This window comes from Ips typographus, linkage group LG1, assembly GCF_016097725.1.
Source record: "Ips typographus isolate SLU linkage group LG1, UJ_Ityp_2.0, whole genome shotgun sequence".
NCBI lineage: Eukaryota > Metazoa > Arthropoda > Insecta > Coleoptera > Curculionidae > Ips > Ips typographus.
In genome coordinates, this window is record NC_138422.1 from 21,806,556 (window position 1) to 21,833,395 (window position 26,840).

The 26,840-nt window shown below is 31.3% G+C and overlaps 2 protein-coding genes across 5 annotated transcripts; one reads left to right on the forward strand and one right to left on the reverse strand.

Moving 5' to 3' along the window:
• Nucleotides 1-4,439: 4,439 nt before the first annotated feature.
• On the reverse strand, nt 4,440-16,394 carry LOC145726808 (uncharacterized). Of its 3 annotated transcripts, none has more exons than XM_081976062.1 (7): nt 16,309-16,394; nt 9,772-9,977; nt 9,121-9,720; nt 7,042-7,333; nt 6,717-6,983; nt 5,241-5,473; nt 4,440-5,184 (listed from the first exon to the last, which is right to left on the reverse strand). In XM_081976062.1, the coding sequence occupies exons 2-7, from the start codon at nt 9,936-9,938 to the stop codon at nt 4,920-4,922; spliced, it is 1,824 nt and encodes a 607-aa protein (XP_081832188.1). In that variant the 5' UTR covers nt 9,939-9,977; nt 16,309-16,394; the 3' UTR covers nt 4,440-4,919. The 3 variants fall into 3 exon arrangements, with proteins under 3 accessions (XP_081832188.1, XP_081832203.1, XP_081832196.1); XM_081976077.1 differs by lacking the exon at nt 16,309-16,394 and adding an exon at nt 10,009-10,090 and having other exon boundaries at nt 9,772-9,946; XM_081976070.1 differs by lacking the exon at nt 16,309-16,394 and adding an exon at nt 10,009-10,029 and having other exon boundaries at nt 9,772-9,968.
• On the forward strand, nt 16,391-25,780 carry LOC145726826 (uncharacterized). 2 transcript variants are annotated; one of them, XM_081976086.1, is made up of 6 exons: nt 16,391-16,735; nt 16,784-17,386; nt 19,738-20,029; nt 20,078-20,233; nt 22,064-22,296; nt 24,888-25,780. In XM_081976086.1, exons 1-6 carry the CDS (start codon nt 16,557-16,559, stop codon nt 25,162-25,164), a joined length of 1,740 nt encoding a protein of 579 aa, XP_081832212.1. In that variant the 5' UTR covers nt 16,391-16,556; the 3' UTR covers nt 25,165-25,780. The 2 variants fall into 2 exon arrangements, with proteins under 2 accessions (XP_081832212.1, XP_081832213.1); XM_081976087.1 differs by having other exon boundaries at nt 16,395-16,735; nt 24,900-25,780.
• The last annotated feature ends 1,060 nt before the right edge of the window (nt 25,781-26,840 follow it).

The window sequence follows — 26,840 nt, forward strand, 5'->3', positions numbered from 1 at the left end:
TGATAGTTTCTTGTTCTGTAGTTTTATTATTCTGAAAATGGATTAATTTTACGAAATTTCTGAAGAAATCATTGACGAAGCTACGGAAGCAAGCAGTCACTTAGATCCAGAAAGGTCGAGAGAACGGTACCACAAAGAATTCATGACCTTTGATACATGGTGCACTTTAAAAAAAGTCAAGTTTTTGTCGATGAAAGAGGAGGTATTTCTTGCATATTACTTCTCAAAAAGATCTCTACGGTATGATCTAAATACTCAATGATAAAGCTGGTCTTAAAAGGCAAGCATAACATAGACAAAAGTAAATTCTATAAGCTAACACTGTTCTTGAAGAAATCCAATGACGGATTTAGACCAAGAAAGAAATCAAAAGTTGAAAAATTCCTGTCTGAAGCACACAATGGTGTATACCTATTTAATGATAAAAGTCGCAACAATTTTTGGGATAGCAGGATCTTGTCGCAGGGAGGAACTCATGAAGCTTACCTTAGATGATATTGAGGAAAAAGATGATGCCTTGATAGTAACGATTCCAAAAACAAAGACCCATGTTATAAGAAAATTTGTAGTGTGTAATTATGATGATTCTGATACAAGGTACACTGACTTCTACAAAAAATACAAATTGTTACGTCCGGACAATAGTACACATCGCCGCTTCTTCGTAGCATACAAGGATGGCAAATGTACGAAACAATGCGTAGGAGTAAAAACCTTTGGCAAAATGCCATGCAAAATAGCTGTATACTTGGGCCTTCAGGAACCTGAAATGTACACATGTACACTGTGTGTCTTCAGCTGCAATGCTGGCAAACTCTGGATCCAATATCACCAACATTAAGAGACACGGTGCGTAGAAGTCGACCTTAGTTGCGGAGTCATACATTGAAGATTCCATCGCTAATAAAAAGAAGATTGCAGAAAATATTGTTACGCATCGAATCCATCCGAATCGAGTGCTCGTTCAGTAAGTATCATAGTAGGCCCAAACCGTAACAATATACTCCAAAAACCTACAAGCAGTAAATCCCTATCAATACAGTCAGATGACCAGTCCAACAGTCTTAATCGAACTTCGGTAGCTTCACAAGATTCTACAATCCATTGTACAGGGTGGGCAAATAAGCGAGGTAAGCGGCTGTATGACAAAAAAAGAAAAAAAAAAAAAAAAAAAAGGAAAAAAAAAAATATATATATTAAGATGCGGTTTGCGCAGGCTTATTGGTTAGTCATTTGTCTATTTTCTAGTCTACAAAAAGTCATATCATTGCATTTAAATTTTTTGAGAAAATCCATTATTTTGGTTATAATATCAAATAACGCCCTCTATCGGCGGCCGTTTAGGTCACAACTGTCATTATCAGAAGAAACCTAAAAGCCCAAGAAATGCTCTTTTCAATGATACCAAATTTATCCAAATGTATTAAAGACGTTTCGAAGTTACAGGCATTTATTTAAAACAACATTCAAATACCCCCCACCACTTTATTTCGAAAGATAGAGAAAAATGTTTTTTTCAAAAAATGTTCGACTTTAAGTTAACATTAAAACGCAAATATTTTTTTGTTACATTCATTGGGGAAAATCACAAGAAACGTAACTTTATGTAATTCAAGATGGCGCAAACGCCCTCTGGTAGCCATCTTGGAAACTTGAAAATAATTTCCAGCATTTTCCCTTGCCTACTTAACCTATAAATTTTTTGACCGTAACTCTCTACGATCATTAGTTTCGGAGGTACAGCCGCTTACCTCGCTTATTTGCCCACCCTGTACAGACATGGGCCAAACTGCAATATTGTTTTTCATGTAAGATTTAAATTAATATAAATTATGAATTTTAAAGTGCTATTTTTTCCTGGGCTAAATTGAATATATTTTGCTAATTTTGTAATTAGTTTCTATTAAAGTAAAGTAAAACTCAAAGAAAAAATGTTGAACCTAAAACAAAACATTAGAAAAGTGTTTGAAAAAAATAAGTGCAGTCTCGTGCGGGAAAGTATCACTTTCCGCACTTGCTAGGTAAATAACTATTAATTCAGCTGTGTCCGCATACAATGCTTTAAAAACTGATTTCAAACGGAAGCTCCTGTAAGATATTCTGATTTGTATTGACTATGATTGTTAAAGCCTACAGAATATCCTCCTATGCACTGTACTAAATGTGGACACGGTTACTGATATACAGGTGTGGTAAATCCAAAACCGACCATAGGAAAACCGTGTAACGGACAGAGAAACGTAGATAATTGCATGCGCGGGACAAAGACAGAAAACGAAAAAAATATCAAGTAGGCCAAACAGTGCGCTGTTGCCAAAATCCAATACCGTCGACAAAATTAATTTTTTTTGTTACTCTAATTGGTATTTTATTAAGTTTACTATTCAACAATAAAGTAGTGTGTTATGTTAGTGTACATTTGAGTAATCCCTGACACAACTCGCTTCAGAATAATCAAAGAACAAAATTAATTTTGTCGACGGTATTGGATTTTGGCAACAGCGCACTGAAAATATGGCCTACTTGATATTTTTTTCGTTTTCTGTCTTTGTCCCGCGTATGCAATTATCTACGTTTCTCTGTCCGTTACACGGTTTTCCTATGGTCGGTTTTGGATTTACCACACCTGTATATGAACCAACCTACATCCTATGTTGTACTTAAAAGTCCAAGCATTTCTGAGTTATTTAAAGCTAAGATATGAAAAAGATGCACATGAGGGAATGAGTTAAAAAAATTCCAATAAGTAACTTCTTATGTTTCTATTTACCTACTTATAATTATACAAAACTAATGTTTTTGAAAAAATCCACCTATAAAAATGGTAGGAGTAACAATGATAAAATAAAAATATGACAATATAACAATATGTAAAACTTGAGAAAAATAAAATCAGTAGTTGTCGATATTTGCAATTATCCAGACTTTTTTTTATTCCGAGAGTGGGAGTTCTTGTAAAGTAAGGAGTTTGTATATTTCGGCGTTAAATCTATTTCTCTTTCTCTCTCGCAGATATTGAACATATTTTTTGTGTTTTCTGTCATGGTATACACTTCGCTACCGTAGCTTGCAATCCCAGGCTTTGCGCAATATTTGCTTTAGTATGAACAGTTGCTCCATTGTGGATCTGCCATGCCAGAATCCTGCTTGATGTTTGCCGATCACACTTGCTGCAGTTTTTTATATGCAGTACATAACAAAGATATCCCGCGATAGTTGTCGCACTTTCGTTTATCTAATTTTTAGTAGATGGGACATATAATACCCTTTCTCCAGTCGCTTGGTATTGTCTCTTTTTTCCATATTTCTGTTAGTAGTGCATGTATTGTAGATTTTGCTAGGTGTTTGCCCCCTAATTTATATATTTTGGAGAGTATTTTGTCTATTACTGGTGCTTTCTTACTTTTTTGGGCCTTAGTTTCACTTTTTCTAGCGCTTGGGGGTTTTCATCCCTCAGACTCATATGCTGTCTGTCTTCGTCTTTCCCTTGTGTTTTGTTTTTAATTGTTTGAAAATTAAGTTTTCCAATTTTTTTACATTTTTAAGGTTACTTTCTATATGTCCCATTTCGTGTGGGCAGAGATTTGTTTTGGGTTTGTAGCCTCTCTGATGTATTTCAGGCATCTATTTGCCACTCTTAAGTCATTATCTAAGTGTTCTTCGATAGGGTCCTTTCCATATTTCCTTCTCTTGTTTCTGCATAGTTTATCTGCTTTCTTTCTGGCTTTCTCAAACTCTGCCCTTCTATCTCTGTTTCCGTACTGTACCAGTCGTTTATTAAATATTTAATGTTATTAAACTGTTTTGTTGAGCCCACAGGACCTACTCTGCTCAAAGCTACTCAAAGCCAAATCCGCCAAATCCATAAACAGTAAAATTGGGTTAAGGTGATGTGTGTTTTAATATCTTCTTTCTTGAAGGGATATGAAATAACTATCACACTATCAACGTTGCTAAAGAGTAATAAACTTTTTGTAACGTTAGTAGAAGCACGAACAGCGGTCCAAACATTTTGTTTTACTTGACAAAATGCGGTCGTACTGTTTTCTCTATTATTTTGTCGTTTTAGTAAAGTTTAAAGTGGATTTTGCTCAACTATTTGGATAGCAATGTATGCATACGGGTCATTAATGAGCCGAAGACCATAAAACTAGCCTGGAAACTAAAACTGTTGGCGCTCTATTGTTTCAATTTAGTTTTCGACCGAATTATTCGGCCGTTACTTTTTTATGCCGTTCTAGATTTTATACAGCGTTCAGTAAATTGTTTCGGCTCCACGAAATTAAAATGCCGTAATTGTTTCAATGCGGAGAATATTGTGTTCTTGTTGGTCAGCTTTAGTATCTTTTTACGTTTTAATTTGTTCCAGCTTTCATATAGAGCAAATCCCAGAAGTAGTACAAATTAATGAAGGATAAAAGATAAACAGAAAAAAGAAACATTTTTAAAATATTTTTATTAAGGGTTTTACTAAACATGTTTTAAAACTACACATAGAATAAAACTCCATACTAAAGAAGTTAATAAATATTACAATTCTTTAAACAATATCACTTGAAGCCATCGAACTTTTTTTCTGGTAACATAAATAGTTAAATATTGAAAACATCTATTTTACTTACTAAAAGTTTAAAAGTTACTTTCAAACCTGCAACTAAAATTAAACCAAGTTGGGGCCTAATTTTTGAAAGCAGGGAACGGAATTCTCAAGAGAAGTGTTGATAGAATGTGACAGAAGAAGCTGGCAATGGCGGGTTCCTGTTACACTCTACAGATCTTTCTCTTAATAATTCCCTTCCCTCGTTTCAAGAATACGCACCTTGGGCCATTTTATTTCCACTAAATACAAACAATTTTTTATGCCATTTTACAATAATAAAACACTACTCATAATATATTATAATCAAAAGTTTTTCCACTCATTTGGTCATTTTCTTGACATACTCTTTCATCACCTGGACTTCCCTATTTTTGACATCATTTTTAATTTCTGCATCGTTTAAAGAAAACATCGTTTTAATTGTAGGTCCAAAATGCTTCATAACAAACAATTTCTCTTTCATTTCTTTAATTTTTTTTGGAGTTATTTGCTTATTGTCTACCTTGACATTGTCCAACTCTTCTTTCATGTCGTTATATAGATTAAGTATCTCCAGAATTTGTTTTCTACTTTCGCTTGAACTACTGTAATTAACTGCCAGGTTAGGACTGCACTATTTTGATAGGGATGAATGACTTACCCGGCTAGCTGACGGTTAAAGTAGTCCTCCGTTGGATCACCTATTGGAGCTATGGAGTTTACTTTGAGAAAACTCTTTATTATCGCGCAAGTTTCCAGTATTAACTTTCTTTCTTCTTCGTATTCGTTTTTCTCATTTTCCAGTTTTTCCAAAAAGTTTTCCTTGGTTTTGGCTAAGTTTTTTTGATTGTTTACTTCGAGTGACATTGACGCATCGACTTGCTTTGTCACAAGCTTTAATGATTTAATTTAAATGTTAGAGTTATTTACATTACAAGTGTGGTAAGAGAATTTTAGTTAAGGCTAGGAAATATGGCCGAAAAATGTGCTGGTCACACAAGTCCATTGATATCACACAAGTAGTGTACAAACAATATTTTATCTACGATCAGCACAGAAATGAGCCATTTTATAATTCTCTCTTCTTCTGATAATCTGTTTTTCAACTGTAGAGGGGCATTTGACAGTTGACGTTTTTAACTGACTTGACTACAAGTCAAATAGTCAATTTGGCTTGGAATCCGTCAAAACTTTACTCATAGAGATGTAAAACAAAGAATTTTTCTTAAGCTGATTAACCTGTTTTTTAAGTGCGTTTTATAGTTTTCTACCTCTGTAAAGGAGGTATTCATAGTTAACGCTTCTATGGCAGACTTGACTAAATGCTAAATAGACACTTTTGGTTTCAAAGCGGTTAAAACTTTGATCATCGAGATATAAAACACAAACAATTGTTCTAAACTGATTCAGTTATTTTTTAAGAGTCTATACCTCTATGGAAGGGGTTTTGACTTGATTACAAACCGAATAGTCAGTTTTGGCTTGAAACCTGCCAAAACATATTTTTTATTAATTTTTTTTAACTCTTTCAGCTGTTTTTAAACTTTGTTTGATAGTTTTATAACTCTATAGAGACGCATTTGGCAGTTAACGCTTGTATGACTGATTTGACCATAAGGTCCATATGCTAAGTAGACAATTTTAGAATCAAAACTCAAAACCTTGATCGTGGACGTGAAAAACACAAATAATTGTCCTGAAACTGATTTAATGAAATTTAAAGAAGAAAAGGCTTGAAAAAATCATTTGAAGAAAGACTGAAAGAGATCGAACACTAACAAACTGTTTGTTTTAACCAAAAAATGTATTTTTTTATTTTTATTAAAACTAAAATGCTTTTCGATCATTTTTTCCTCTATTTCCATAAGATTACGAGTTATTTCTTTGTAAGTTATTGTTTTCATATAAATGTGTTTAAAATTTAGTTGTGTTTCGCACAAAACACATTGTTAGAACAAATCTAATCCAAAGATTTCAATTCAAACATACTTAAATAGCACTTAACTTATTTTAAACACCCCGTTGTTGTGTTTGTTTGCAACAAAACTTATTTAAAAAAAACTGTTAAAGGAGGTAAATATTCACAATCTCCAAAGTTGAGTGTTTACAATTAAATCTGATATAAACTGGATCTTACCTCTGTTTTATAGTAAATCTGTTCATGGAAAGAGACAGGATGGTTGCATTGGCCACATGGTGGTTTCCCAATAATCAAATCATATAAGAAATCTGTTACTGATTTAACCAAAGGTAGAACTGGCATAGCCGGTGGTATATAATCAACAACATTTTTAACAAATGTCTTTAAATGTTCTTCTGATTGAAATATTTCGCACGTATTCAAAGGTCCATTGCAATTAGGACAGCAAGGATTTTTGTAGTGTACTTCTAGGATTCCATTGACCTGAATATTCATTTTGTTAATATATTCTAAACGAAAATGTTTAAATTCTGTACATTACCTCGTGGTAATCTATACAATTCGAATGAGTGCACACAGTTTGTCGTTCCCCTGTTTGCGTAATTCGTAGTTCTGTTCGAGGTTTGCGCATTTTTTCATCTAATTTTTTCCATGTCAAATTAGCATCGTTCAATTCTTTATTAGTGACTTCCATGTCTCGAAGATTGCCTTGAATTACCCCCAGTATTTTGCATAGTGGGTTACTTAGTAAAGTTGCCACCGTTTTTGCTTCATTGATCAACATGGTTTTCTGAAGATCGTGCGGTTTTATATTCACAATATAGTCAATCATTCTAGAATGAAGAAATTTTACTTAAAATTCAATTTACTAACATATCTGTTGACATACTAAAGAATTACACAAGTTATTTTATTTAATCAAATTATCTGGATAATTTATGTTATTTTTTTTTGCAAATAAGCCGAAAAATACTTTTTAAAATCACATCAAGCTTTCAGGATTATTCTTTGGAATAATTAAAAGTTATTTATACAACAAGTGACATAAACGAATAAAGTGTGAATAAAGAATTGCTTAAATCGTTGCTAAGCGTTGAAAAGTTGACTTATAATAGGACGAAATTTAATAAAAGCTATTAAATTGATTTTTTACATTCTCGTACCAAAAGTAAGTGTTTATGTAAGAACAAAAAAAACTTGCTTGTTCAATGTTAATGATTTTATAATAATTAAATTTGCAATTTACTTTTCAATGTTAGTTCGACAAACCAACCTAAATATTCTGCTTATTTTACTTTTTTACTTTAGGTTCCCAAAAACGGTGATTGTTAAATGTGAAAATGAGTCAAGAAAAGACATAGTTTTCATGTTTGAAGGTAAGTTGTTGAAAGTAGTTTGATATTCAGTTTTTACTGAAGTTTTTAGTATAACAAACTAATAGTAAACCTTGAAAAATAATAATTGTTATTAGTAACTAACATGAATCTGTTAAAGTTATTAAAAAGTGTAGTAAAAACAGTTTCGATAAATTAAATTAAGATGGCGACAAAACTGAACAAAATTGCATTTTGCAATGTGAAGGAACATACACTTTTAAAAGCCCTTTATACAATATTACTAAAATGACTGTTTCTAGTTAATCTACTGTATTTTCCTAGATATTTCCTCACTTTTTAATAAAAAGAAAATAATTATCATAACCTACAAATAACACTAATCATCTTTCCAAAAAGTCAGTGCACTAAATAAAAAACTGTTTGTTTTAAAATAATACCTACAAAAAATTTTATTTTATAATGCTATAGTTTTTAATCAGTTAATACAGGGTTGAATGGATCAGTCATTTATAGAAATTTAGAAATTAAGAGAAATTTGATGCATATTTTAGAAATATCTAAATCTTTCTGTCACTTCCGGTTTGACCAGAAGTAGATGACAACTTGTTTTAAATAGAACAAGATTTTTGTATTTTTTGTATTCTATCAATTTCAAAGATTTTTCATGTATCATAACCTATACTTATCTACAATAGTTTTCGAGATATTGAAGTTTAAAAAACGACATCAAAAGTGTCAAAGCTCTTAACCAGAATGAGTTAGAGCAAAACGGCTTGCATATTCATATCTTAACTTTTTGATATCTATCATTTGGTAACATTTTTAATTTTGATAGGTGTCAATAATTTTATGATAGTAAGAAAATTGGCTGCTGTCAAATTTTACAATACGACCATGCAATAGATCTCAAAAAGTTAAGATAGGAACATATAAGCTGTTTTGCTCTATCTCATTCTGGTTAGGAGCTAAAATCTGAAAATGTCATTTTTCAAACGTCAATATTTCGAAAACCGTTGCAGATAGGTTATGCTACGTGAAAAATATTTGAAGTCGATAGGAGTATTAAAAAATATATTAATATACAAGGTGTTCCATTTAAAATAAGGGAAACCAGAGGAAATACCCTTGAAAATATTTTAGATAGATTGGGCTTATTTCAGAATTTTTCTCTCTGTAGTTTTCCTATATCAATCGACTTAATTCGTTTTGGGGTACACTGTATGTTTTTTTGTAGGCTATACCAAAAATTTGGTTATAATATATTGATTAATTAAAATGCTTACCTCCATAATTCATTAGACGATTTCTCCCAACTTAATTTGGTCGCTGACAATACAAAATCACCCATTTCCACGCCACTTTGTACAGCCGCAGCATATCTAAACCCTTCATTATCGAAACAAAATAGGTTTTCCTTAGTCAGCGGTATGACCACATTATTGTTCATTTTCAATGTTTGTACTAAAGTTTTCAATGGGGTGAACGTTTTTCCTGGTGAAAAATTTTCGCCTCTAGAATTAGTGAAAACGAAGAAAATATTATCAACTGCGCTAGAATCCAAACGGGACAACAACTCGGTTAGACAGTAGTTTAAGAACAAGTCCAGTCTGGCACAATTTGGTTTGAGAAGCAGGCAGAAACCGTGTATTTCCTTCAATTCGGACATGAAATTGACGATTCGTTCGCAATTTAGTTTATCTTGATCTGCTTTTCTTGGGTCTCCTATTCCTGGAGTGTCCAGAAACCTCAAACGATACGTTTCGCCCTCAATTTCAATTGGAAAGTTGTATACTTTCGGGTTTTGAGTAGCTGCGACAGCGTCCTCAAAACACTCATTACGGTCTGTTAGATCACCGATCCTCACAATCATTTGTTTAAAATTTCTGAAACATACTCGTAATAGGACCATCACTAAAATGGTTGCAAAAGCATACTTATCAGTTATATGAAACATTGCGGGGATGACAACTTCCAACTTGCTTGTCAGGACGTGTTCCAGGGTTGGATGCATAAAATAGTTATAGCACGAGTTTATAAATGTAGATTTACCAACTCCAGATTCTCCTAAGAGCAGGATATTTATATCTTTATGGGGTGCCATTGAGTAATCTAAAACTCACACCAACATAACCTAAAAAACCTACATAAAATATATAACAAATGGTATTTACCTTACGATATAACAATAACTACTTTAAAAATAAGTTTATTGCTTGAAGTTACTTTCGCACATACCCAAAATGACGACAAGCTTTATATAACTAACATTTATAGAAAACTATATGGTAATCTAATCTGTCAACTATATAATAATTCCTTTGTTCACAATAAATATTGATAAAAGTTTGATTGATAGGATTGAAAATAAGTACGCTAGAAAATAAACAATTTACTCGGACACTAAATAAATTGAATCAACAGCATACCATTGACGATTTTTGGTCACATTCTTCTACAATTGATAAGTGTAATAGTTGAGAAAGGCAGTAAACAAAAAAATAAAATGTCTGTAGATGAGTTATGGTTTAAAATTATAGTATTAATAAATAATTGACAAACAAGTAAATGTTTATATTAAATATAGATCTTATGGCAGAAGTCAAAGCAAGATGAAATGACGTAGCAATGTAGTAAAAATGCAATATGTTGAATGTGACGAAACTTCAAATTGTATTTCTAAAACCAGATGGTCGTTTCACAGAAATTACGGAAATTTGTACTAGGAAATTATCAAAAGCTGAAATTTACCTACTGAAGAACCCATCAAAAAAGTAATATTTTGTAAGATAAAAATTTGACTTGACTAAGAATTTTTAGCAAATAGGTTTCTAAAGGTATATGGCCTACATCTTTCCTTTAATTTTGATTATTTTCAGGTCTTGTGACTGTTTCACAATTTTGATTTAAAATTTCAATTACACACTAACGTTTCATAGTATTTCTTAAGTAAGATACTAAAAGTCAATATTCAAGACATTAAAATAAAAAATAACAGCTCTAAAACCTAATTCTAAGTCTACAAGGTGTTAATCTGACATTTGGAGAAATTAGTTTTTCATCTAGAATCTGAAGAAAATTTTGTAATTGGAAAAAGAAAATTGGCTTGGAAATTATACTACAAGGTTTCAGAAAGTTACAAAAGTTGAAAATTCACTAGAAAAATATGTCAAATTTTAAATATCTAAATATCAAGAAAAGTTGAAAACCCATTTATTGCGGCTTAAAAGCAAAAAAAAGTCTAAAATAACTATAATTTTTCGTATACCATGCATTTTAGATCAGTTTTTAACATAAACGTTGTTGTAGTATTTTTAACGTAAACGTTGTATACTGTCAATAGTGCGTTTGACGTCACAAAAACCTTATTTTTGATACACTCCAGAATGCATATTACTTATAATGACAGAGAAAAATTTACCATTTTTTCCATATAAGAAATGTTAAAAACGATCATGGGAACCAAACCCAAAAACTGAAGAAAACTGTTCATATTATGTATGTTCATCATAATTTTTATGAACTAACATAATAAAAACCAAATTCTCGAAACTTCTTACTCATATTTAATATCTATTTATTTTTTTTGACGTTTTTATCGCTAATAATGATATAATTGCCACGGTATGTATGAATTTGATTGAAACGGTGAATCCCGAGGTGAATCCATTGTATTCAGAGAGCATTATAGGATTCCCAAAACCACTGAATTTTTTTTTGATGTCGGAGATTAACGTAATAAGTGTTCTTAGTCATTTTGGGAAAAAAAAAATTTGGGAAAATTATTATTTCTTTTATTCTTTAATTGGTATTTGGATTTTCGTATTTTTGAAGTTCTTCCCTCGACATACGGTATATGTACTCCTACACAATAAAATGTACAATTTGTAGTAGTGTAATACAAAACTATGAAAAAGACATGCGTTTAAAAAACGTATTGTTCAAGCAATTCTTAGTTATGTTATGTTATTTTAAGTGAATGGGCAATTGCTGCTTTCCACTGCGACCGTTTGTCAGTCACACATAATAATCTCTTCAATCATAGATCTCAGAATATCCAGCTCTTCCAGGAACCGGATCTTTCTGGGCGAGATGTTGTCCAGATCTTCTGGCCGGAGTGCCTCCTGTCCAAAAGTCCAAAAGTGCGCTGCCAACTCGTCATCTTCCATACACGGCATTGGGCATCATCTGCCATGGCAATCCGGTGGATGTAGACCCGTAGGCGGCAATGACCGGTATAGAGTGCCGTCATAGCTTTTAATTGTTGTCTGCTGAGTGGCAGGAGATTATCAGTCCTAGTTTTGGACGGACCTTTTATAAATTCCTTGGAATTAGAATGGACTATCCCCGGCGTTCTTAGCTATCAGGCAGACTGCTCTCAGTTGCATCACTCCAAAATGATACTATTTGCTTCACTGTGACCAAGACTGATCATCTATGTTGGTCTGTGAACAACGTCAGAGAAGGCTTTCACAGTGAAGCCGGAATGACCCGGAGTCCACAGTAGGGTAGCACTGTTGGACAAGAGTGTTCAGTGCTTCATGACAACTTCAAGCGGTCTTTGATAGGTTCGTCCGTATGGCCACCTCCCTGTCCGTGAAGATTTATATCGGTTTCAGTTTGGATAAAATCGGAAGGGTTTCGATCATCCTCCTAGAGCAGATTTCGATGACTAACAATTCTGCCTGAAGGACCGTTGAGATGGGGCCAAGTCCCCTGTTGTTATAAGCTGCGGCTCCTGTCCCTATCGGGAATTTCAAGCCGTCCGTGAACCAGCGGATGACTACTTTGATGAGGTGGTCAGCACACTCAGCTCAGTTTACTCACGATGGCAGGAAGATCCTGTTGCTTAGCGTTTTAGCTGCAGTGCCTAGAAGGATGTCGAATATCATCGTCAGAGACACATGAAATTTCCGCAATTATTGCTCCTGAACGCTCCATGTACGCCGTCAAGGCAAGGGTCAAGTGATGTAACCGGAAGGTAGCTAAGTATTAACATAGTGTTTAACTGCTGATTTGTTTCATAAAACATAACATTGGTTGTACAAAAAATTAAATGCGCAACTCTGGAGTAAACTGCTTTTTGCACTTTCCTTCCTAGTTGCGCAAATTACTATTTATGAGTAAGCTTAATAACATTTAAATTTCAAAGGCTTTATTAACTTATTCATATTTAATAACTATTGTTTTTTTATTCATTAATTTGATTTGATTGATTCGTTCAAAATCCATTGCAATTAGTCCCCATAAAAATATAAGGGTTTTCACGTGCCAACTTAACGTACTCATTTTTAATATCTTTTATTCTCATAGATAACAATAATAACAATTAAAAAAATTTCATTATATGACAGTAATAGGCGTTTAAACGTTGATAATGATTTTCTACATTACGGTGTAGAATAAGTGTACACTAATGCATGTATGAAGCATCTAAGCTTTCTAAACAATGTACTTTTGCAACATTTTAGGTTAGATTTAGATTGTTGATGGATGTTAGCAATAATCCGTTCTATTTGGAAATTTTAAAATATATGAAACTTGATACTGCAGAATGACACAACAGTAAAGAAAACCAAATCTTAACCTATTTTAAAATTTGGAACAGCAAAAATTCTTTAACCTCCAAATTTGGTACAAATTTCAACTTTAGTTTGTAGGAGCTTTTTTCTTTAAGAAAACCTCTGAAAATTTGTGATTGGGTTAGGTTGGATTTAAATAAGATTTATTTGCTAATCTTAGTCCTCTGACAATAATATGATATATTCTGATATTCTGTTTGTTTGTTGTTGTACTTTACCTGGCAAATATAAAGACTAAATGCAATCCTATTTTAGCGTGGATCAAATGGGCGAATGAAAAATAGTAAATGACAATTTGTATATAAAATAAGTTTTCGCATTATTTGTATGCTATAACTTATATTTGAGTTTTCTATCTTGCTATTTGAATATTCTGATGAAATGTTAGCTTTAGGTGTTACAAAGTGTTAAATGTGTTAAGTTGAAAACTCGTCAATAAAGTTTTTTTTTTTTTTAAAAACAACATAAATTTCTTAATAAGTAAAAAACTTTCCAAATTTCGATTTGTTTTGAAAAATAAATGTTCATTGCATTTGCATTGCATCTCATTATTCTCTAAAAGTTTTGTAATTAACTTTTTTTTTTGTATTTCTCGAAACAAAAGAGATAATGACTTACTTTATCGTTGACTCACCTTGTAGAAATAGATTGCTGCATTACTGTACAGGGTGCTGCATTTTCGATGGTTTTACGGGGTACAGAGAAAACGGTAATAGATAGAAAAAAAGTAGCATACGTGTTCTGATCTCTTTTTCTGAGCTGAGATGACTGGCGAAGAGTGGGCGGCGCAAACTTCTTTTGTTTCAAAGATACGGGGGGTTTTTGAAAATTGGTCATTTTGGAACCTCCTCTGTATTTCATTTGCTATTAAAGTTATCAAAAAAGGAAAAACGGTTTCCGGTAAAAATTTTGACGTAGAATCCAATGGCGTAGTCAGTTTTTTTCTATTACGTTTAGTTTCTGACATGTGACAGTAAGTTACATTTTTTTAAATGGAACACCCTATATATTTTTAGTTCATTTAATTCTGTTGATTTTTACATTTTCAACGGTGTATTAAAACATATAAATTTGTAAACGTTAATTTTGGTAATTAGAAAAAAAGCGTTTCCTTAACAAAAAAGTGCTAAATAATATGTATAAAAATACCCACAGTTGAAACAAAATTTAGCTATGTTCATATTAACATGTTACATGTCGTTTATAAACAGTTTTTTCAACTTCTACCTTAAAAATAATAGAAAATAGAAATGACCACTTTTCTTATTAAAGTGACGGTAGAACTGTTTGTAACTTAGATTTTTAATAAGATTTATTAAAAATATTTAATTTTCTGATGTGTTAGTTTATATCATTTCCGATTTTGTTTGGTATTTTAGATATTGGCCTTTTTTTAGCTTAGCAAAGGTCTTTTTTTTAAATAACAGGATTAACCTCTACAAACTTATATGTTGTAATACACCGTTGAAAAGGTAAAAATCAACAGAATTAAATGAACTAAAAATATATAGGGTGTTCCATTTAAAAAAATATAACTTACTGTCATATGTCAGAAACTAAACGTAATAGAAAAAAACTGACTACGCCATTGGATTCTACGTCAAAACTTCTACCGGAAACCGTTTTTCGTTTTTTGATAACTTTAATAGCAAATGAAATATAGAGGAGGTTCCAAAATGACCATTTTTCAAAAACCCCCCGTATCTTTGAAACAAAAGAAGTTTGCGCAGCCCACTCTTCGCCAGTCATCTCAGCTCAGAAAAAGAGATCAGAACACGTATGCTACTTTTTTCTATCTATTACCGTTTTCTCTGTTCTCCGTAAAACCATCGAAAATGCAGCACCCTGTACAGAGTGTCCCAATTTTGACGGTTATTTTTATCCAACTAACCCCAAAACGGATTATAATAAAGATTTTTTCTTAGAAACAGAGTTTTTTTTAAAAGAAGAGAGAGGAAATTATACTCTATTTTTTGGGCTTATTTTAACAAAGAAGTAGAGAATTTAAGATTTAAAAAAAAATCGATTGTGTTTGATTTCTTTTTCAAATGTTTAGTTTTTATCTTAATTTTCTTAAGTAAATCGAAAAAAAAAATTAATTTTGAGATAATTAAATATTTGAAAAAAAGGTGATAAATAACCCCTGAAGTAAAAATATAAGAATATATTACAGTTACTTTGAAATTACGATTATTAAAAATGTCTTTACCTACAATTAAGGTGGTATCTGCAAATAATAGTGGAAACTAAAAAAATTTGAAAAATATATATTCCTACATTGTTTGAAAAAAAATTACAATAAAAAAATACATATACGTATGTTACTGTAGTGTTTGTATATTTCTGGAAAGACCACAGTAAGCCTAATAAAAATAATGAATAATATACAAATTACTTGTAATTTTTACATCTTTCTAACTTTATTTTTCTTCAAAGTATTCTCAGTGAGAATCTGGCAACATTGTACTTATTGCAAGTAAAAAAATTTAAAATTACAAGAAAAATGCTTCAGATATAATCCTGTAATAGAAAATTAGTCCTATTAGTTTATTTAATAAAGAAAAAACGACAACTTTATACAAATTTTAGCTATGCCACTGGAATCTATAGTATCAGAATAAGGCAAAATTTATATTTGGCTGCAAACCAAATTACTAAAAATATTAGGAAGGTTGTTTAGGTCAGCAAAAATCATTTATTTCAAAATTAATGCAAATTTTTTTTACGCTTAACTGAAAAACTAACTATTTTAGAATACTTTTCGAATATGGCATTTAAGAGTAAAGTATCAGTTTTTTTCTATTTTTTATAGTTTTCAACGCCTTATAGAAACAAGAAATTTGCCCACTCTGTACATTACAAACTAGTAACGCTGATGATAAACAAACTTACCTAAAACAAGTAATTAATCGAAAAACACCAAATTAGTATTCAACATCACCAGGTTCAAAAACATATTGACAAAAATCTGCGGCGAAATGCATCCTATCTTTTTATCGAGTTTTTAAAATATACAAATAAATATAGCAAAAAATACACCCGCAAATATCTACATAGATTTTCGCTTTGCTACAATAGAAAGCAACACGTCAAGTCGAATTTATCGTTTCAGAAAAATATTCAATCATACAGATTGTTCGATGGCATCTTTCTATGATGAAACAAAAGATATTAATGTGCTGCTGTTGGGTGAATCGGGTGTTGGTAAATCCACCTTCATCAACTCGTGCTACAATTATTTCAAACATCCCACCCTGGAACATGTTCTCGCTAACACATTGGATGTTCTCATTCCGGCCAAATTTGACATCACTGATAAGTAAGTTTTTTGGTTTTCTTAATAATAGTAACTACATCAAAATTGTAGAAATTTTGAACAACAAACCGTAACACTGGGTGATATATCTAAAGATGTTAACGAGTGCTTTGAGGATGCTGCAGCTGCAACACAAGACGTTAAGGTCTACAATTTTCCTATTGAAGTCAAAGGCAAAAAGTACCGATTACGATTGTTGGATACACCTGGTGTTGGAGATCAAAGAGGAGCCGATCGGGATAAATACAACTGCGAACGTATCTTGGGAGTTATCTCTCAACTAACTGAAATACATGGTTTTTGTTTGCTTCTCAAACCAGGAAACGCTCGTTTGGACGTTTTTTTGAATTATTGCATCACTCAATTGCTCTCCCGCCTAGAATCAAGCGCTGTCAATAATATTCTTTTCGTTTTTACCAATACTAGAGGAGAGAATTTCACTCCGGGTAAAACTTACACTCCTCTTAGCGTTTTAGTACGACAGTTCAAGGAAGAAGGCAACACTGTGATACCGTTGAGCAAGAAAAACATGTTTTGCTTTGATAACGAAGCTTTTAGATATGCTGGAGCTATCAAGAATGGAGTGCAATTGGACGAGTATGTTTACTCTGTCACAGAACTTAGCTGGGATATTTCTTCAAAAGAATTGTGGAGGTTAGTACAGTTGGTAAAGCCTAAATCAGGGCAAATGGCGGTTATGTAAATAAGGGGTTAATATTCGAATATTTAATTATTATTAACAAAATTTACCACTTTTGACATTTATTGAAAACCTATGTTGATAATGGTATTGAAAGTTGAAAGCATAGTTTTGAAAAAATACAAATAGACGTGTACGAGCGTTTCTCGGAATTTTAAATAAATTTATTTTAATTTTTTTGTCCGCCCTGTATATTAGGGGTGTTCTACTACAAACTGTTTTACACTTTGTCAAAACCGATTTTTAAATGGTAATTTTTGACCACACGGTAAAACTATTTTAGATCCTTTTTGGCGGTTAAAATTTAAATCCACCATATTTAGCATGGCAAAATAGACGAATCAAGAAAATAACGTTTTCTAATATGCTAAAAGTAAAAACATTTTAAATACTACAAATAGCACTTTCCACAACATCTTAAATATCTCAGAAACAAATGTAGATAGTTATATAATACTTTACATAATTTATATCTATAATTTGAAGTATAATCCAAAGACAAAAAGTTAGTTTAAAAAGGACAGAAAGGCAAGTTTTCAAACAGAACATTTTTAATTTATACTCTTTAAAATAATTGAGAATAATGATTTTCTATCCCTCTACGCATAAATTACAATTATTTTCATTTTATTCTAAAATTGATTCTCAAAATTAAACGCACTAAATTATAGCAAAACTTGATAAAATTTACGTTTCAGTCCGAAAAATTGACTTTATAATTTGACAAAATAGAGAATTTTCATTCTTTTTTTTCAAGCTGGCAAATTGACTTAAAAACTTGAACAATAACGCATGATTAATGCTTTGACATTTGAAACTTGAAGTATGACTGGAAAAGTAGATTTTTTCTGATTTTCTGGTTTCAAGCTGAAGCTGACTTGTAAACTTGCACAACAAGGTATTTTTCATGTTTTGACATTCGAAACTTGAAATATGACTTAAAAAATTGACAATTTAATGGAATTTACTTTTCGGATATGAAAATTGACTTGATAATGTGGCCAGAAATTTTATATTTTATTATTTCAAGCTGGATAATTGACTTTAAAACTTGACCAACGAGGCATTTTTTATGTTTTGACACAATTTTTATATTTTATTGTTTCAAGCTAGATAATTGATTTGGAAACTTGATCAACAAGAGTTTCCATGTTTTGACATTTAAAGCTTGAATAATGACTTGAAAAATAGATAATTTGAAGAAAAATTGTTTTCAGAGCTTGTTCAACAAAGTGTTGAACTGTTCTTTGTCAATCTGAAAATGCTCAAAGATATAGGGAAATTTATTACATAGAATTGATTTTGGCAACTTCAAAATATTAATTGTAGACAGCCTGTATAATTGTAATCATGGAAAAGGACAGAAGCATGAAATTTAATATATGTGTTTACATTCTGCAAAGTATGTAAGTTCATTTCTTTCATAAATATGGCGATAGGCTGTTTCAAATTTTGTTTTGCAAGAGGTACATTTTTATTTTAAAGCCGAATATCTCCAAAACGATTGTATCTAAGAATAGGATTTTATACACAAAAGGTGTCTGAAACAAATAGACAGAAACAAAAAATATACAAATATACAGGGTGTCCCATTTAAAGTAAGTTTACATCTACTTCCGGTTAACTGCTAGAATCATAAAAATATTTTTAAAATAATAATATATCTCAATTTCAGAATATCAAAATTTCTATAAATATTTGGTTTCAATAATTTTTTTTCTACAAACGGATTAAAAGTGGCATTTAAGGCATTCATGCGAATTATATAAAATATTAACTTTCACATGCGTGCCTTAAAAGCGCACATTTGACACTCATATCATAAATAGCTATTATTGAACGATTTGAGTGGCTAACCCTGTATGTATAGGATTTGTTAGGTTTATTTTTGGCAGAAAATGACTTATAGTAAATTTGATTTACCTAAAATATTATTATAATATAACAGTGGCTAATTTAACACTTTTTTGTAATATCCTGTTTAACTGTGTTAAAATTAGACAAAAATACGTAGTGTCTGATCTGTTAACAATAATATAGCTAACAAACACTACATATTTGAAATCTGCACAAAAAATTCGAAAGGAGTAATAATATACAGGGCGTACAATTAAACCGTTTATTAAACAAACTGTCTTAATGTTTTAAGTTGACGTTTGATTTTAGTTAATTTCTGCAGAAAAACTGCAGTTTGCTAATTTAAACTTTATGTAGGTACTGTAAAATCGATAATCCGAAAAATATGTATCTAATAATTTTAAAATAAGACACCTTTTACATAACACGTTATCTTCTATTTCTACAGGATGATTGAATACGTTGTGGACATAAAACCACACGATCTGTACAAAACGATTATAATCAATGAATCAAAGATGCTAGCTTCGGAATTAAATACGCCACTATCGGAAATATTAAGCACAATTCAAGACAACCTCAGAAGCATTGAAATCACTACCAAGGAATTAGAGAAAGCCAATTTAACATATGAAAAACTGGTGCAAGTAATGCATCGGCCTCAGTACAAAATGAAAATAACTCCATCAAATAAACGTCAAACAGTGTGCCAACATCCAAACTGCGTCGAAGTTATGGAGGTAAGTTGGATAATGAAAAAGTAGTTTTAGACTAATATGTAAATTAAGGTTGATGGAGTCCGGAAAACTCACTATAAGAAGATATGCTGCGTTGACTGTCTCGGGACTCAGCTATTTTGTCGAGTTTTTGTTTCATTACGGTTTCGCTGTAATGAGTGTGGACATGCTTATGGTCAACATCACCAAATTCATCATAAAACAGAGGTAAATGTTGATTTAGTTTTTTAAGTGTGGAAAATGACACTTTTTTGTTTTTTCAAATATTACAAGGTAATAAATTAAATTTTTGATTAAACTTTCATCATATTTTTGAGTTAGCCCCAATAATGATTTTTCTCTTAAAGAATGAAAGTTGTTGTCAAATGACACTTAATGCTGCAAAACTACTGTATAGACCGAGGTATAGACACTATTAAATTTGAGAGAATTATAACCCACATACAAGCATTTTATGATTGTTTTCCTAGTGTCCTGTATAAGTTGTATTTCGTTAACGTCGTTATTGGTTTCGAAGCAAAATTCACGAGCTTATTGGTCAAGTTGTTTAATCTTTTTTTGATGATGATCAAAGCAAAATTTTGACTTTATTTGACCCATTTTGACCCCGTACAGCTCAGTTATTTGACAAATACTACTGACTAAGTGTCTTTTTGAGAAAAGTGTCTTTTTTACTAATACAAAAAAGAAGCAAGATTTAGAGGATTCTAAAATTATGTCTACAAGAGATAATGAAGAGTTGTCCCGCTAAAGAGCGTCATCTGTTGAGTCAAACAACTGAATCTTGGAGGATAGTTTTGTTTTGATACCATGTTGTCGTAATATGTAGAGTTAAATTTTAAAAAAATTAATTTTCCTCCCTGATTTGAGAGATGAAAGTATCACTTTCACTACCTAGGGAGTAATGAACCCGTCATTGTCAGCTCCTTCTGTCACATTTTATTAACACTTCTCTTGAGAATTCCGTTCCCTGCTTTCAAGAATTAGGCCCCAGAGAGACTGAAAGTGTCACCACTAAAAGTCACACTTTCTAAAGACAGTTTGTCACTTTCTTCACAAACATATTTTTAGTCACAATAACTTATTTTTCAGCAACATTGGTCGTGGAAAAAATTAGATGCTCAACTTTGGAGTAAACTGCTTTTTGCACCCTTCAACTTGAAGGGAGCAAAAGTTGCACTTTCCTCCCTAGTTGCGCAAATTACTATTAAAATTAGTGTTGGCTGAAGTTTCAGCCCAGCAGTCACTGACTGATACTTTATCCCAATGCGGCTCTGTTTCTTGAGTTAAGATAATGAATCTCAATGAACGTTAACGTAAAACGCAACACGTAAACGAATAATATAACTATAGTGAAACATACCACTTGGGGACAAACACACTTTTTGTGGAAAACAAGGACTTGTTTGAGTTTGAAAGTTATTATAGTTTGTATAAGTTAAATATTGTTTTCAGTGATATTTGTAATTGGTAAGCAGTGTACCAACGTAAATAACCTTGTATAGCTTACTTTTTCTTCCATCGTTAATTTTTCTGTACAAATGACCGACATAAGTTTTCATTATATTTATAACGAAACTAGTTTCCCCTTCCCCTCTACATCAAAATTAAAAAATGAACTAATAGAAGACTTTTTTTTTTCGTTTTTAGTGGATAAAGTTAGTGAAATTCTGCTTTCAAGTTATAATCTAAGCCCTTAGTAAAATCTGAAATAAAATTATCATTAACAAAATGTTTTATCGATGCATCTTCTTTTGGTAGTTGACGTAAAACTTATGAGTTTTATGAGAATTTTTTTACGAGTGTTTTTTAAAATAATAAATTAAATTGTATAGAGTAGAGGCATATTCATCATATTTTCAAATTAGAAATATTTAACAAGACTCGTGTTTTGTGTTTTTGTGCTAAAATCAAAAATAAACTGCTCCAAAATTCAATCATTCACCCTGTTTGTGTACTGTTTTAAAGCCATTTTCCACATTTAAATTGAGATTTTCTTCTCTCACACACCCCCAAACTAATAATAATTTACCACAGATAATACGTGAAACCATGGATGAATCAATGTTACCCGAAGTAAACCGTCACAGTGATTTGATTAAAGCCAAACAAGACTACCTGAAAACTCTTGAACGTTTGACGGAAGAATACGAAAAGGAACGTTACTACATTTTGGAAACTTGCGCCATAATCAAGATGTTTCTGAAGCGAAACTCAATCACAGCAACTGGCGATCATACAGAAGAGTATCTACATCTTCAATTAGCTAGGTAAGTGATGATTTTCAAACAGGGTGACCCAAATTAGTGATGAATGGTGACCACAAAAAGTGTGAATCTCTGTTAAGTGACATCCATGTTAATTTGTCCTTTCTTTTCCATGATGCGTTCTTCTTATTTATCTTGGTTACACACTTACACACTTTCTGACATGCACCTTGATTATCATTTTTTTTTTCAGTCGTGATAAATGATTTTTATAAGGTGTAAACAAAATAGGAATAACGTCACAAATGTTCACAGTTTGTTATAATCAAATTTTAAGGAATTTTAGGCTTCAAGACCTTTCAAATTAAGAAAATTCAGATTTTTAAATTCATTATCTTCTGGCAATATCAAAATGATTCTAAAAGCATTTGATAAATATTACAAGTTTCCTGTAGAGTTGTAACTGCCCATGGTAACTTTTCAATTATTCTAGTGGCTTCTGACAATTTCAAAGTTATTCCAGAGGCCTCTGGCAACTACTAGTTTCCTAGATGGTTCACGAAGCTAGATGGTTTTAGAGGCTCCTGCCAACTTAAAAATAATTTTTAAAGTGTCCGGTAACTTTATAAGTATTGTGCCATGGACCTGTGACACTTTGAAAGAGATTCTAGAAGCATTTGGCAAAATTAAAAGGTTCTCAAACTTTATTTTGTAATTTGATAGAACAGGCTTAACAAATTTTGAGCTTCTGTCAAATTTATATAATTATTCTAGGAGATTTTTTGAGTTTTGTAGTTTTAAATTTGGAACAAAATTTTGAAAACGATCAGTTGGGTATTAGTGCAAAAATGTGATTAGTAATCATTGTAAACTAACTAAGAAAATAGTTTCCAAAACTGACAAAAATTCGTAGGAAAATAGGAAATAGTCTGTTTGACACCATAACAAAAATGTTTAACTAAATTAGAAAAATAATCAATTTGGCAATGTTACAGAAAATGCTTAGTACCTTTAAGAAAGTGGTTAGTTTGTAACAAGGCATTGTAGCAAATTGGAACAACAGTCTGTTTGTAACTTAGCATCAAATTAGGAACATTATCATTTTGTCGATAATGCAAAAATGTGATTATTGATAATCGTTATTTAACTGAATGTTTAGATTGAAAAAATGCAAACATTTAGTACTATACTAGAAAAACGGTCAAAAGTAATTTTAGGAATTTGTCCAATTGAATCAGTTTGGCAAAAGTTTTGTACTAAAATAGGTAAATTGTAATGAATAATATGATTATTGATAATAATCGCTATCTAACTTTTGAATAATAAAAAATCAAAAGTGTGATTGACAACGAAAGAGAAGGAGAGAGAATTAGATTCAAAATGTGTGTTTTGTTTATTGGTCATTTCTAAGTGATTTGAAAAAAGTAGTTTAATTTGGCGAAATTGCAAAACATTTGTAATTAATTAGAAAAATAGTACTAAATTAGGAAAATGATCGGAATGGCAATATTGCAAAGATTTTAAACTAAATTAAGAAAACGATTTAATTATTGATAATTGCTATGGAAGTTTAGAACAATGAAAAAAAAATCAAAACTTAAAAATGAGTTTGGTGAAATAGCAAAAAAAAATTATAAAATAGGAAAACGGTCTATTGGCAACGTAGCAAAAATTTGGTACTAATTCCGAAAATCTTCGGATTGACAATATTTGATTGATGCAAAAATGTGATTTGATGATCTCTAAAGTAATCTCTAAAAAAATCAATAAAGTAATGTCAGAACAATGGTTATAGTCCGGCAACGTTGCAAGCGTTTGCTACTACATTAAAAAAACGGTCAATTTGTTGAAAAAATAAGTTAAATTAAGTAAAATAAGGAAACTAGGAAAATTGGCAAAATTCGCTTTTCAAGAGTGAAAAAATTTAAAATAGAAACCATAAAATTCATCTTCATTTTAAAAACCATATAGTTACAATTTTAAAAATGCAGTATTGCTAATTTTTTAATCAAGATCCATTACATATAATAAGTTTGTCGTAAAATTTCCTTTATTTAACGTTTGACACTGTACAGGGTCTTTCACTGGGGACTGACCAACCCCCCCCCCCTTTTTGAGCTTCCCTCTATGTAATTAAAGAAACTGAGATAGCCATTTGATGTATTTTAAAAAGTTGAATCAAAAAATTAGTACCAAAATCATTCCTAACCTTAGATCACCCGGTATATTTACCTATTTTCGGAATGTGCTCAAAATTCTGCAAATATTTATGCAAGAAAAAATAAAATTTTGATAGTTTTTCGAAATTTGTTTTTTGACGAACCTTGTATATTGATAAAAAAAATTATAGAGAGGACCATTCATTAATTATAACTCTGGAATCATTGCCATAAACAAATGAGGGTAGAATATAAGACATGTTTTACAATTTTATAACCAACTAAAATAAAATAGTAAGAAATAAAAAAATATATTTAAAATTTTGTGGTCATTTTTGGATTCAACTTTTTAAACTACATTAAATGGCTATTTCAGTTTTTTTAATCACATACAGGGAAGTAAGAAAAAGAGGGTTGGTCAGTCTCGCCAGTGAAAGTCCCTGTACATGCATCACAAAATTTGGCCTACCCTATATTTATCAAATTTAATATCAGTGACATTTTCAGCACGTCAAAAGAGGTAGTCAAGAAAGCCAGAACCATTCTTAGAGAATACAACAAAATGAAAGACGAACTAGATAAGATTATTGTCGATAGTAAAATGATCAAACCTGAAGAAATCAAAGAGAGGAAGGAAAAGCTGTTTGCGTTGAAGCATTTTGGAAATCAAATAAAGGAAGCGGTAATGTTGAAAGAAAACAAAATGAGCGAGAATGCGTTTAATAGAGAAATGATAGAGATGAGAGAGTGCTACAAGAAATTTGATAATTAAATTGGAATGAAAAATGCGTCTGTCAAAGTATGGCAAAAATCAGACTAAAATTCGATGACTTAACTATTAGAAAATTAAATGTTATAAAAGTTACCAAATTATTTCATTCCCATTAAAAAACATTTTTTACTAAATTGTTATGTCTTTCCATTTTAGTTTGATTTGCCGATAAATATATAAATAAACCAATATTTATTCCACAAACATTAATATCAAAATATACAAATTACACAAACGGCCAGCATTCAATTTGAACATTTATACATATAGATAATTTTAAACAAAAATAGTTAGTCTTAGTATTAGAATTTGTATTTTTAGAATTTTAAAGAGCCTTTATAACATTTTATTATTTTGTTATACTACATATCTATAACATGGTGGGTGATGTGATTATATTTATATTTACCGAGTACAAATCTAATGCAGGCATTATGTAACTCTGAGTTTTGGGTTTATACTTAGTTGAAAAGTAGTTGTAATAAACCACATTACAATAATCTATGTGGGATTGTAACAAGAAATGTATTATTTGGCTTTTGGCAACATAAATATATAAGGATACAATCATCTTAATTTAATCATTAGTACTTTTCCGGATTTCTAGAAATTTTGCTTTTTGTAAATAATGAAAGCAACCAACCTTTAACATCTAATGTTAACGATTTACGTAAAAACACGTCATTTAACAGATTTTTTTCTTCTTTTTGTTCTTAATTTAGTTTTTTGTGCTAATTTGCTACTATTTTTTGTATGGTTTTATTTTGAATAGTTTAATTTACAATTGCAATAGCTGTATTGAGATATTGAAGGCTTATGAGAGACAAAAACATACCAAATACCTGTTGAAAAATAGGTAAGTATCAATTTTTTGAAGCAGTGTAAAAAAATGTAAAAACATTTCCAAACACTACAGAAGCTCCAAAGTGCCTTGCAAAAGCTTACAAAACAACCTAGAAGCTGCCAAAAGTTTTTAGAACAGTCTAAAAGCTTCCAAATGCTTTTCAACTTATCTATAGAAGCTCTCAAAGGATTTTAAGACAGTCTAAAAGCTTCCATATGCTTCTATAGCACTTTAATAGCTTCCAAAAGTTTCTAGAACCGTTACAAGGTTTCAAATGCCTTAAAAGCAGTCCAGAACCTTCAATGCTCTTTAAACTGTTCAAATACTTTCCAAATGCTCCTAAAGTAGTCTAGAAAGGTTTTAAAACAATACAGAATATACACAATATAGAAGCCTAACAGTCTAGAAGCTTCCAAAAGCTTTTAGAACACTCAAAGGCTTCCAAATAATCTTCAACTAGTCTAGAAGTCTCTCAAAAAATTTCAAGGCAGTCTAAAAGCTTCCGTATGCTTTTAGAGCAGTTTAAATGCTTCCAAAAGTTTTTAGAACCGTCTACAAGGTTTCAAATGCCTTAAAAGCAGTCCAGAACCTTCAATGCTCCTAAAAAATCTAAAAAGATTTAAAAACCCTACAGAAACTTCAAAATGCTTCTAAAACAGTCGTAAGCCTTTTAAAACAATCTAGAACAGAAATGATAGTTGTGTGCATCATCATCATCATCATTTCTGGCATCCAGTTGACTATACTGGAACGAAGGTTTTGTTCTTTGGTTATCAAGCCCTATAGCCTCTCTGATGAGCCGTAATACGGCGAAACCGGTCAGAGGATTGGG

Coding starts and splice junctions, on each gene's coding strand:
- LOC145726808 (XM_081976062.1), bottom strand. CDS start 9,938: ATGGCACCCCATAAAGATATAAATATCCTGCTCTTAGGAGAATCTGGA. Junction 6,984..7,041: donor ATTGTATAGATTACCACGAG/GTAATGTACAGA, acceptor ATGAATATTCAG/GTCAATGGAATCCTAGAAGT. Junction 5,474..6,716: donor AGATTTACTATAAAACAGAG/GTAAGATCCAGT, acceptor AAATCATTAAAG/CTTGTGACAAAGCAAGTCGA.
- LOC145726826 (XM_081976086.1), top strand. CDS start 16,557: ATGGCATCTTTCTATGATGAAACAAAAGATATTAATGTGCTGCTGTTG. Junction 17,387..19,737: donor TCTTCAAAAGAATTGTGGAG/GTTAGTACAGTT, acceptor CTATTTCTACAG/GATGATTGAATACGTTGTGG. Junction 20,234..22,063: donor AAATTCATCATAAAACAGAG/GTAAATGTTGAT, acceptor AATTTACCACAG/ATAATACGTGAAACCATGGA.